The sequence below is a fragment of the Scomber scombrus genome, chromosome 4 (genome assembly GCF_963691925.1).
Source record: "Scomber scombrus chromosome 4, fScoSco1.1, whole genome shotgun sequence".
In the NCBI taxonomy this organism is placed as follows: Eukaryota; Metazoa; Chordata; class Actinopteri; order Scombriformes; family Scombridae; genus Scomber; species Scomber scombrus.
The window spans coordinates 33202288-33214373 of record NC_084973.1 but is presented as its reverse complement, the minus strand read 5'-3'; the positions used below and the strand labels follow the sequence as shown (position 1 = coordinate 33214373).

Genomic DNA, 12086 nt, shown 5'->3' with positions numbered 1-12086 from the left:
AACAGCTGATCGCCCCGTCAAGCTAAACAAAAACCCACAATGAGACATCCGGTGGTGTTTCACAATAAAACTACACAACCGGAAACAGTTTTTCAAAATAAGAGAGGTAGAGAGTAACAGAAAGAGGTGGAGAAGGAAAGGATGAACAGAGGAGGAGGAGATAGAGAGGAAAAGAAGCAGGGGGTGAGAGAGGAGGACAGGAGGTACAGAATGATAGAAGGAAGTAGAGAGAGAGACAGAAGGAGATACAGAAGGAAAGAAAAGGTAGAGAGGAACAGAAGGAGGAGGAAAAGGAAAGGAGGAAGAGGGAGAGAAGGAGATATAGAAGGAAAGAAAAGGTAGAGAGGAACAGAAGGAGGAGGAAAAGGAAAGGAGGAAGAGGGAGAGAAGGAGATAGAGAATGAAAGAAGGAGAGGAGAAGGTAGAGAAGGAAAAGAAAGGGTAGAGAGGAACATAAGGAGGAAGAGGGAGAGAAGGAGATAGAAAAGGAAAGAAAAGGTAGAGAGAGGCAGAAGGAGATAGAGAAGGAAAGGAGATAGAGAAGAAAAAGAGGTAGAGAAGGAGGTAAAGAGAGAGGCAGAAGGAAATAGAGAAGGAAAGAAGAATAGAAGGAGGTAAAGAGAGAGACAGAAAGAGAGGAAGAGGTAGAGAAGAAAATAGAAAAAGGTAAGAAGGAAGTAGAGAATGAGAGGAGGAGGTAGAGATGGAAAGAAGGAGAGAAAGATGTAGAGAAGGAGAGAAGGAGAGAAGGGTTCAGAGAAGGACACACAGATGTTAAAGGACATGTGACTCTAACTCTCATGTCACTGTGTTTCACAGCGTGTTCAAACAAAGACCTGACAAGATGGACTTTCAACCTGCCTGTTAACAGACGAGGTGGCCGAGTGGTTAAGGCGATGGACTGCTAATCCATTGTGCTCTGCACGCGTGGGTTCGAATCCCATCCTCGGTCGTAGCAACTCCACTTTAGTCATCTGTGTTGTCATGGAGCTAATTTGCTTCCCGTCAAAGAGGACAAATCAATCCACGCACCACTGACCAAAAGCAAGTTGTGTTGAAAGACCTTCTTGTCATACCTACTAGAGACCAGTCAAACATCAGTAGCATCAGTAATGGTTTTATAATTGAATCGTAGCCCTCTGATTTGGAATTTAATCGAAGAGATTCCCGCCCCTATTATTTATCCTTTCTGAAGATTTTGCATGAATAAATCAGTGAATTTTATTTTATGAAAAGGATGTGCTCTTGTTATTTTGAACAGGCCCCTTCATCCAGCAACAGTACTTGTAGTAATAGAACGAGAAGTAATAATAATAACTTCAGCTGCACCAGACGAGGTGGCCGAGTGGTTAAGGCGATGGACTGCTAATCCATTGTGCTCTGCACGCGTGGGTTCGAATCCCATCCTCGTCGTATCATATTCATGTTGGACTGTTTGAAAAAGGAATATTTAAAGCAGCAGATTTAGATTATCCAATCAGAGGAGCTGTTCATGGAGGTAAAATCAACTGCAGGTTTACTCAGGACTATCAGATCAGATGGTAGCTGCTGCTTGGTTAACAGTCTGGATGTGAGCGTTACTCCTGCATTCATCAGATGAACCTTTTAATGCTGAAGAGTCGGCAGCTAAGCAGAGTGAATTCTATGATAGATATATTTGATATACTTTATTGAGCTCAAGCTGGGAAATTACAGTGATATTAGTTCCCATACCGGGAGTCGAACCCGGGCCGCCTGGGTGAAAACCAGGAATCCTAACCGCTAGACCATATGGGAATTATGAGAGCTCTGATTAATAAACACTTTTTAATTTTGAAACAGTAGCCTTATGTTGTTATTTAGCCTTTTTAAAGATTTTGCATGAATAAATCAGTGAATTTTATTTTATGAAAAGAAAGCGCTCGTTATTTTGAACAGGCCCCAGACCTGGGTAGTAGTTATAGTACTTGTAGTAGCAGCAGTAGTAGTAGTAGCACTAGTATTAGTACTTGTACTAATACCCATGGGTATGGTCTCATCAGGTTCTGATGAAGGGGAAATGCGACATCGCCGACGAATGCATGGGCATTCACCATGCCCGTGCCTGGCAGAGTTGCTGGCGGAGGCAGGTCAAGTCTCCCATCTAGAATTCTAATTTTATTTGTCGGGTTTGAAACAGTTTCTGAGCTGACCACTGACCCAGTTCCCACTTCAGATACCAACATGGGAACATTGAAAGAGCCGCCAATCACTAACTGCTGCTACTATTACCACTACTAGTAAACCTGCAGTTGATTTTGCCTCCATGAATCTGCTGCTCTAAAATGTGTCTTTTTCAAACAGTCCAATATGAAGATGATTCGACGAGGATGGGATTCGAACCCACGCGTGCAGAGCACAATGGATTAGCAGTCCATCGCCTTAACCACTCGGCCACCTCGTCTGTCAATAGCAGCTAAAAGTACGATTATTACTGCTACTGGTATTACTGCTACTACAAGTACTATAACTACTACCCAGGTCCGGCGCCTGTTCAAAATAACGAGCGCTTTTCTTTTCATAAAGTAAAATTAACTGATTTATTCATTCAAAATCTTTAAAAAGGCTAAATAACAACACAAGGCTACTGTTTCAAAATTAAAAAGTGTTTATTAATCAGAGCTCTCATAATTCCCATATGGTCTAGCGGTTAGGATTCCTGGTTTTCACCCAGGCGGCCCGGGTTCGACTCCCGGTATGGGAACTAATATTACTGTAATTTCCCAGCTTGGGATCAATAAAGTATATCAAATATCATAGAATTCACTCTGCTTAGCTGCTGACTCTTCAGCATTGAAAGGTTCATCTGATGAATGAAGGAGTAACGCTCACATCCAGAGGACTGTTAACCAAGCAGCAGCTACCATGGCCTCTGAGTAAACCTGCAGTTGATTTTAACTACATGAACAGCTCCTCTGATTAGATCAGAGTCATCAGAATCTGCTGCTTTAAATATTCCTCTTTCAAACAGTCCAATATGAATATGAACATTTACCTGTAAATACAGTAGCTCATCAAAGCGTTATAATGATTTTTCATTTTATGGAGATCCAACTCAACTATGACATCGTGAAGGCCTGTGTTGCCTTGCACAATTATCTGTCTTACACAGATGCAGCCAACACAGGGGAAGTGAGATATATCCCACCAGGATACTGACAGCATCACGGCAGATGGGGACATCCATCCAGGCGAGTGGAGACGACCTGTAGAGGGTGACAGCAACCTTCTGCCACCAGGGACACACAGGAAGGGCATCTAGGGCGGTGTTTTATCATGTCTAATTATAATTCTTTATTCCTCTCTCTGTGGGTCTGAGATACCACACTGGGACATTATAGTGTGTTGTGTTGTTTTTAGATTAGTTTTTTCTTTCTTATTTTTATTTTTTTGCTGCGGTATGAAGTGGTGCTACGGTTTGTTTGACACTAACCCCGAGGACCACCAACCATCAAACTGCCCCCCCAAACATTTCTGTCTCCAGCTAGTAGTAGCAGTACCTGTTGTAGTAGTAGTAGATGTAACAGTAGTAGCAGTAATAGCAGTAATAATCGTACTTTTATCCGCCATCAACAGACGAGGTGGCCGAGTGGTTAAGGCGATGGACTGCTAATCCATTGTGCTCTGCACGCGTGGGTTCGAATCCCATCCTCGTCGTATCATGTTCATATTGCACTGTGTGAAAAAGACACATTTAGAGCAGCAGATTCAGAGGAGCCATTCATGAAGGCAAAATCTACTGCAGGTTTACTAGTAGTGGTAATAGTAGCAGCAGTTAGTGATTGGCGGCTCTTTCAGTGTCCCGTTGTTGGTATCTGCAGTGGGAACTGGGTCAGTGCTACATGGTCTATTGGCGCTTTTCCACTACACAGTTCCAGCACGACTCGCCTCGGTTCTTTTTGCGTTTCCACTAGGGAAAGTACCTGGTACCTGGTACTTTTTTAGTACCTGCTCTGGTGAGGTTCCAAGCGAGCCAAGCCGGTACTAAAATGTGACGTCGACACACTGCTGGCTGCTGATTGGTCAGAAGAGTTGTCGCTGGAAGAGTCATGAGCCAACCGGCATTTTTAAATACCGGCAGCAGCGTTACAACCATAGTTACAGCTATACGGCTCAATTTTCTTGCTTGGTGTGTGAACCGTACCGAGCCGAGCCGAGTTGTGCTGGAACTGTGTAGTGGAAAAGCGCCATAAGAAATCCGCTGCTTGACCACATCCAGGTCATGATTAATGAGTCATTAGTTATATTATTGCCAGTGATTATCATAAACTGCCACGAAGAACTGTAAAATAAGAAAGAAGAAAATGTAAAATACACTGAAATAAGTCATTATCATAATAGTCATAAGTCATTTATTCCACATAGTAATAATAATCATTCCAGGTCTAATCATCACTGATACATTTCCTTCATAACTTTCAACAATCTGTGAAATAAGTCTTTAAAATTCTTAACCAGGGCCACACCAATGGTCTCTGTATCGGTATAGTTTGACTAACTGAGCTCAGAAACAGTTTCAAACCCAACAAATAAAATTGATTGATGAAGTTGATGACACACCTGCTTACACAATCAGACACCTGGATCTGAGCCACAGACATAAAACTGAGATATCACTGCTGATGGTTTACTGTTACCATGCCTGTACACAGCTTTACAATCTGATGAAAAGAATGTGTCTACATATTTGTGGCACACAGTTTTATGCATGTGGCCCCTGGTGTTGATGTTAAAATGCACAAACCATCACCAGGATACTTGCTGCTTGTAGACACACTGAATGATGGATACTGCTACTATGGTAATTATATGATAATTACAAATATATATAATAACTGCAATATTAATATTTCCACATAACAGCTTTGTCCATTACAGAGTTTATTGTTACTGTTGTATGAATTCAGTGTAATGTCTGTATTTCAGTTTATCACATCTTCTCTGTACTCAGCAGGAAATGTCCCACTGGATTTGAATGCAGCATCTCAGCATGTTATGTTGGTGATAACTGCTTTTTTCTGGAGGTATTTGTCGGTGTGATTCAGGGTCACATGACGTGGTGCAGGTCAGAGGTCAGCTCTGCTCTTTGGGTTTGGAGAAGGAGCCCAGCTGTTTGGTGTTGGTGTCCTTCAGTTGCTCCAGCTGCCTCTGGCCCCGTCGGAACAGGTACTCGATGTGCATCACGTCCGTCTTCTTGATACGAGCGTTTTCTTTGAACTCGTCGCGGATTCGTGGGATGAAGCCCGGTTTGTCCTGGCCGGCGCGCAGGAACTGCCGGTACAGAGACAGAACCTGCTTCTGCAGCTTGCTGTGCCGCGACATCGGACACGACAGATCCTCACACAAGACGAAGCTTCTTCTTTTAAAACGGAGAACAATCAGGAACCAGGTCTGCAGGAAGCTACGTCTGATTCATGCTGCGACACTGAAGAACACGCTGAGCTCAACACAGACAACAGGATGAACACCGAGGACTGTGAACGCACCACGAGGCTCCTCTTTGTCTCTTTTCTGCTGATTTGTCAGTCTTGGCAGGTGGAGCTCTGATTGGCTGAGAAGCAGGACGTCTTGTGGGGTTTCAGGTGCAGGATCGATGCAGAGGGTCGATCTGATCTCTGAGCTTTAAACCTGCAAGAGTAAAACAACCTACGTTAAATAACTAAAACAGACAATATGTGTTTCTGTTGCAACAATGCTGCAGCTGGTATGTACTGTGTATACGTTATGGCAGATTAGCATTTAAAGAATCAACAGTCAAAAAATGTTGGTTGATTTGAATAATGACCAATTATCTGATGGTACCAAACCATTACGTTTACATCAGAGGTAAAAGTAGTGTTTGATGTAGTTAAAGTATTATAAGTGATGTAGTCATTTGAACATTTATTGAAATGAAAGCATGTGAGAAGTTTAGAGGGAAAAATCAGTATTTGGTGGAGCTGTTAACAACTCATAGACATCTGAGATGTGAGCCGACTACACACTGCTGTCTGGTTTCATCTTTAACAATGTGTTGTATTTATAAAGCTTGTTATATTATCCATTGTGTCAAATCTGCATCTGAAAAGTAACTAAAGCTGTCAAATAAATGTAGTGGAGTAGAAAGTACAATATTTCCCTCTGAGATGTAGAAAGTAGCATCACATGAAATACTACAGTAAAGTACAAGTACCTCTAACTGTACTACAGTAAAGTACAAGTACCTCAAACTGTACTACAGTAAAGTACAAGTACCTCTAACTGTACTACAGTAAAGTACAAGTACCTCAAACTGTACTACGGTAAAGTACAAGTACCTCAAACTGTACTACAGTAAAATACAAGTACCTCAAACTGTACTACGGTAAAGTACAAGTACCTCAAACTGTACTACAGTAAAATACAAGTACCTCAAACTGCACTTATATAATAGTAAATATATTGAGTTACTTTCCTCCACTGTTATGAGTCTACGTTACACTGAATTAAACAACATTAAACTGAATTACACAACGTTACACTGAATTAAACAACATTAAACTGAATTACACAACGTTACATTGAATTAAACGTTACATTGAATTAAACGTTACTATGAATTAAACGTTACATTGACAGATAAACTGAATTTAAACTCACCTGAGGTTGCAGATCAGCACAGAGCCGACATTACCTGAATCAGCTGATGGAAACAGCCTCAACATGTGTGACCTTAACAACAGTTACGACACAAGCAAACCTGACTTCCGGTAAGTCCTTTCAACATAAAGCACACCTCCACGCGCCTGACACAGCAGACAGGCCGCTGAGGGGTTTTATTACAGCTGGTGAATATCAGTACATCAGTATATTATGGTGTGAATACAGACAGCAGGTTACATGAGTCCAAACTGTTAAAGTGTTATTTAATATTCACCGACGCTCTTGTATTGAAACATCCGAACCGGAAGAGTATCAGTGCTTCCGGTTTGCTCTGCTGGTGTCAGGTATGTAAACAGGAATCAGCTGTTCGGACAGAGCTGACACACACTCACACACCGAGGTTTGTGCTTTTATTTCTCATTTTAAGCCGTCTGACGTGTCTAAGTATGTTTCAGTAAATGTTTTCCCGCCAAAACACATTTAATAATAGAAGATAAACTTACTGTGACTGTTTCTGCTCATCACATAGAATATTATACAGTTTAGAGAGGCAGGAACTGAGATGTTATGTGTATGTGGGTCATTATGTGGATAATGTTCCTACACACACACACACACACACACGCACACACACACACACACACACACACACACACACACACACACACACACACACACACACACACACACACACACACACACTAGGCCCAAATTAAAGGATCATTCTAAATCAAAATAGAACAACATTTAAGCACAAATTAAAGACTCAAAGAACTACAAGTGTATTAGAAGCGTCTTAAAAGTAACAGCCTGTCTAACGGCGACACCTAGTGGCAGAAAAAGCGCATAACAGTATAAACATCAGCGTAATAACGCCGTGAAATTATGTTTTCAATGATAAGAGATTAAAAGGCTGCTCTCTGTGTGTGTGTGTGTGTGTGTGTGTGTGTGTGTGTCTGTCTGTCTGTCTGTCTGTCTGTCTATCTAACTCTGTGTGCATGTGTGTGTGTATTTAACTCTGTGTGTGTGTGTGTGTGTGTGTGTGTGTGTGTATCTGTGTGTGTGTGTGTGTGTGTCTCTGCAGCCATGGAGGTGATGGACCAGCAGCAGCAGCAGGTGGAGGAGCAGGTGGAGAGGCTGCTGAGCGGTCAGGGGTCAGAGGTCACCGGGTGTGACGTGGCCTTGGACCAGAGCAAACCAGCCACTCTGAGGAAGAACGTCACCTTCATCGTCGGCGCCGTCATCTTCAACGACAAGGTTTTTTAATAATAGCTCTTAATGTAAAGATTCATCAGTTTGGAGTGATGTGCAGTTCATGAACACAAGCTCATTGCTCATTTGGCGTCTGTGTGTTTTAGTTTCTTATTTTGAATATTTAAAAATCTGCAAAATGATGGAATATTGTTCAAAGATGAGAAACAAGGATTTTTAAATGGTCGGACTGTTCCTTTAAAATAATCAGACAACACTCTTTTTTAAAATTGTTTATTAGAAAATAAAGAGCATTTTTACACATTAAACACAGAGAAAAAATCAACTCATTATATTGAAAGTTCAAAATCTAAATAATTTCTACGTGTGTGTGTGTGTGTGTGTGTGTGTGTGTGTGTGTGTTTGTGTGTGTGTGTGTGTTCATCAGGAGGAGGTGCTGATGGTGCAGGAGGCGAAGCAGGATTGTTATAAGCAGTGGTATCTGCCTGCAGGGAGGATGGAGGTGGGAGAGAGTCTGGAGGAGGCGCTGAAGAGGGAGGTGAGACACACACACACACACACACACACACACACACACCTACACACACCTGAGTTACCCCTCTGTTTATCGGCAGGTGAAGGAGGAGGCGGGGTTTGAGTGTGAGCCAATCACCTTGCTGCTAATCCAAGAGCAGGGACCACAGTGGATCCGTTTCATCTTCCTGGCTAAAATCACAGGTCAGAGGTCACACACACACACACACACACACACACACACACACACACACACACACACACACACACACACACACACAGACACACACACACGTTTGTACCTCTGTGTTACATGTGTGTTCTTATGAGGACTCACTGTGTCTCAGGTGGGACCATGAAGAGTCTGGAAGCAGCAGATCAGGAGTCTCTTCAGGCCGCCTGGTGGGACAGACAGTCGGCTCTTCCTCTGAGAGGACGAGACATCCTCCGTCTCATCGAGTCTGGACTCAAGTACGACTTTAAACTTTGTCTCTGCTGTTAAGGATTGTTTTTATTTGTTTTTTTGCCTATCAGGGTCAGTTTTGTTGAATTTCATAGTCGTACATATAAAGTGTGAGGCAGAGGATGAAGGTGAGTTCTGACAGTGACTCTGGCTCGTGTGCTGCCTTCAGGTACCGTCAGTCTCCCGGGCATCCTGTCACATTACCTGTAGACCTGAGCTGCCGTCACGTGCTGCAGAGACTCGTCCTGGTCTTCACCAACGCCGAGCAGAAGCTCTGGATGCTGCTCATCAAAGGTACCAAAGTGTTGGAACAAAGGTAGGAGGGAGGAAAGGAAAAGAGGAAGGAAGGAAAGAAGGACAGGAAAGAAGGAAGGGAGGAAGGAAGGACCGAGGAAAGAAGGAAGGAAGGTAGGAGGGAGGGAAAAAGGAAAAGAGGAAGGGAGGAAGGAAGGAAAGAAAGAAATGAGGGAGGGAAGAAGGACAGACGGGAGGAAGGGAGGAAAGAAAAAAGGAAGGGAGGAAGGATGGAAGGAAGGAAGAAGGAAGAAAAGGAGGGAGGGAGGAAGGAAAGGAGGAAAGGAAGGAAGAAGGAAGGAAAGGAGGAAGGAAGGAAAGAAGAAAAGGAGGGAGGGAGGGAGGGAGGAAGGAAGGAGAAAGGAAGGACAGACAGAAGGAAGGAAGGAAGGAAGGAAGGGAGGAAATAAGGAACAGTCAAAACAGACGGGGTCAATTTGACCCAGGAGGACGACAGGAAGGTTACGTTTTTCCACAGCGCAAAGGTCGAAGTTATTCAGTTTTAATGACTCATCCTTAGTGGAAATGTGTTTATATTGTGTAAATACAGTCAGATTTGACCAGGAGAGTCCACAGTCCACAGTCCTGGGTATGAATCCTAAAACCCAACAATAAAACCCCGTCCTCTGCCCCGCAGCCCCGGTGCTCCACCTGCCCACAGCGGCGGCGGTGAAGACCCACGTGGTGACATGGGGGGCCAACATGGTGGTGCAGGAGGCGATGCCGTCAGCGTACTACGACCACGAAGTCAACACGCTGGGCGTCTTCAGCCTGCAGCACAACGGCCGGCAGCACGGGAAGACCGACGGCGTCTGCTTCAACACGCTGGTGGCTCTGAAACCGGACCGGGTCCAACGCAACGAGGACGGGGAGAAGGTGGAGCGGACGGAGACGGGGCAGCCGCCTCCGGTGGAAAACCCTCGATACGTCTGGTTGGAAGTCCAGAAACAGACCCTGAAAGAGAAACTAATAGAAATAACCAAAAACACTTCGATCCTACCGATCCACAGCCTGTACTGACCAACCTTACACCTGAGAGACAGTTCAGTGTTTCTGATCGGTTCCTTCACCGTTCATCAGAGTCCACATGTTGAACAGCAGCTCATTTTACACACAAACACTCAGAGATAAAAACACTAACAACAGGCAGCACATGAGGATGTTTATATTACATCACTGTTTGATTCTCTATAGAGTTTTAACAGTTGATAGTTTAGAAATAAAGGTGCATGAGCCCAGTTATTCATGGTGGGTTTAAACAAAAAATGACCAAATATTTGCTGCATGCCGACATTTACAAGAACTAAATAGATCATGTGTCAAAAATAACTTTAAATATTCATAACAAACAAGCTTTAACTGCACAAACATGTATTAATCAAAATGATAATTACACAAATACACAAACACATTAATTAAAAGAATAAATGTTACAGGCTTACAGAACCCTAACTATATAACAAGGTGATCGTGGTTTACATCAGCTTAGAGCTCCCCCTAGTGGCTGAAAGGGAAAACTTCTCTCCAGTAGATGTTAATGGACCCTTCATACTAGACTACACAGCTCAACTCTTGATTTAAGTTTTTCCACAGCTCAAAGGTCGAAGTTAGTCTCTGCAAATGATTATGCAGTTATTCAGTTTTAATGACTCAACCCTAGTAGAAATGTGTATAATGTGTACAGTCAGATGTGTAGATCACTATTTCCAGTATTGTGAACTTCCGGTCGCCTGCCTATTGGATCAGGGAGGTAAACACAAAGAAAATGAACCAAGTAGAAGAGCGTCTTATTGAACAAGTGCAATAAAAGCATATTTTCTTCAACATTCAACAACTGCAGCAAGATCCTCTCTCTGTCGGTTGCCATTGTTGTTTACTGTGACCAGAAAAAGCCGGTAAACGCTTCGAAAGGTAAAGGTCATTTACCTTTCGAAGTTCTGCGTGGAGGGAATGCGTTGTGTTTTGTCGCGGTGCAATTCACCGCCAGAGCGGTAGGGGGATGAGCTCCTTTCCTGGATGGTTATCGGTGTCTCTAGTTGATTCTTTGTTTAGCTTCCAGCTTTTCTGGTCACAGTAAACAACAATGGCAACTGAAAGAGAGAGGATCTTGCTGCAGTTGCAGTTGTTGATTGTTGAAGAAAATGTGCTTTTATTGCAGTATTTTCATCGTACTTGGTCCATTTTCTTTGTGTTTACCTCCCTGATCCAATAGCGGGGTATAGGCAAGCGACCGGAAGTTCACGATACCGGAAATACATCACTACCAAGCAAACAAATCACAGCCCTTGCGGTCTGCGTTGCCTCGACACGTAGTTACATTTCTGGGGAGGTGCACCTCAGGCGACGGCGTAGGGGTCCGCGTCGACGCAGAGAGCTCTGCGTAGGTACGCCGTTGTTCCGACGCAGAAGCATAAATCAGGCTTTATGGGCCTTAAAGCAAGAAGCACTCATATCAACAGATTAAGTCTTTAGAATTTGTGGTGTTGACCAAGTTTCAAACACTCAGATGGTAAATTTCTGGAGTTGAGAACCACAAACTGACCTGCGTTAAACTGAATAGTGTTCCTAATCTCTCTCATGTCTGTTAATGGATGGACTAAATATTAAGAACATCATTCAATATAATGCATCCAAATACACTACGGTCACCCACTATGAGCTCAGTAATAAACATAAAGTGGAATTATCACCTTCCTGACTATGTATAAACTTCATAAATGTAGAATTTAAAGCAGAGCTGTTGTATTGGATTGAATATGATGACACAGAAAGAGGCCAGTGACTGTATATTAATGTTAATAAACTATATTTATACTCATCTCACCTCAGCAGGCGACTTTCACTCAAAGCTCTACAGCGTTAAATAGATCAGAGGAAACATTTATCCTCCTCTTCTCCACCAGAGGGACTCAGCTCCACCAACGTGTGTGATCTACACTTCTAAAGCTCTAAATGTAGAGGAGTG

General features: G+C 43.1%; 4 protein-coding genes and 6 non-coding genes across 10 annotated transcripts in view; 7 read left to right on the top strand and 3 right to left on the bottom strand.

The window, feature by feature from the left end:
* LOC133979436 (uncharacterized) overlaps positions 1–12086 on the top strand; it is a 1726912-nt gene that overhangs the window by 890993 nt on the left and 823833 nt on the right. The window lies entirely within an intron of this gene.
* Positions 1–12086, top strand: part of LOC133978633 (phosphatidylinositol 4-phosphate 5-kinase-like protein 1) — a 94975-nt gene that overhangs the window by 24020 nt on the left and 58869 nt on the right. The window lies entirely within an intron of this gene.
* trnas-gcu (transfer RNA serine (anticodon GCU)) lies at positions 871–953 on the top strand. Its single transcript has one exon. It is a non-coding gene; the product is annotated as a tRNA-Ser (tRNA).
* trnas-gcu (transfer RNA serine (anticodon GCU)) lies at positions 1332–1413 on the top strand. The gene has a single exon. It is a non-coding gene; the product is annotated as a tRNA-Ser (tRNA).
* On the bottom strand, positions 1705–1776 carry trnae-uuc (transfer RNA glutamic acid (anticodon UUC)). The gene has a single exon. It is a non-coding gene; the product is annotated as a tRNA-Glu (tRNA).
* trnas-gcu (transfer RNA serine (anticodon GCU)) lies at positions 2341–2422 on the bottom strand. The gene has a single exon. It is a non-coding gene; the product is annotated as a tRNA-Ser (tRNA).
* On the top strand, positions 2651–2722 carry trnae-uuc (transfer RNA glutamic acid (anticodon UUC)). Its single transcript has one exon. It is a non-coding gene; the product is annotated as a tRNA-Glu (tRNA).
* Positions 3594–3675, top strand: trnas-gcu (transfer RNA serine (anticodon GCU)). The gene has a single exon. It is a non-coding gene; the product is annotated as a tRNA-Ser (tRNA).
* On the bottom strand, positions 4375–6706 carry sdhaf1 (succinate dehydrogenase complex assembly factor 1). The gene is made up of 2 exons (XM_062418101.1): positions 6637–6706; positions 4375–5646 (listed from the first exon to the last, which is right to left on the bottom strand). Exon 2 carries the CDS (start codon positions 5338–5340, stop codon positions 5092–5094), a length of 249 nt encoding a protein of 82 aa, XP_062274085.1. The 5' UTR covers positions 5341–5646; positions 6637–6706; the 3' UTR covers positions 4375–5091.
* nudt18 (nudix (nucleoside diphosphate linked moiety X)-type motif 18) lies at positions 7035–11884 on the top strand. The gene is made up of 7 exons (XM_062417770.1): positions 7035–7039; positions 7724–7896; positions 8279–8389; positions 8466–8568; positions 8712–8835; positions 8997–9121; positions 9759–11884. The coding sequence occupies exons 2-7, from the start codon at positions 7726–7728 to the stop codon at positions 10139–10141; spliced, it is 1017 nt and encodes a 338-aa protein (XP_062273754.1). The 5' UTR covers positions 7035–7039; positions 7724–7725; the 3' UTR covers positions 10142–11884.

Excerpts from the sequence above, each read along its gene's own strand:
- nudt18 (XM_062417770.1), top strand. The coding sequence starts at position 7,726 with ATGGAGGTGATGGACCAGCAGCAGCAGCAGGTGGAGGAGCAGGTGGAG. Across the intron at positions 7,897-8,278 it reads CCGTCATCTTCAACGACAAG|GAGGAGGTGCTGATGGTGCA; the intron begins GTTTTTTAATAA and ends TGTGTTCATCAG. Across the intron at positions 9,122-9,758 it reads CTGGATGCTGCTCATCAAAG|CCCCGGTGCTCCACCTGCCC; the intron begins GTACCAAAGTGT and ends TCTGCCCCGCAG.
- sdhaf1 (XM_062418101.1), bottom strand. The coding sequence starts at position 5,340 with ATGTCGCGGCACAGCAAGCTGCAGAAGCAGGTTCTGTCTCTGTACCGG.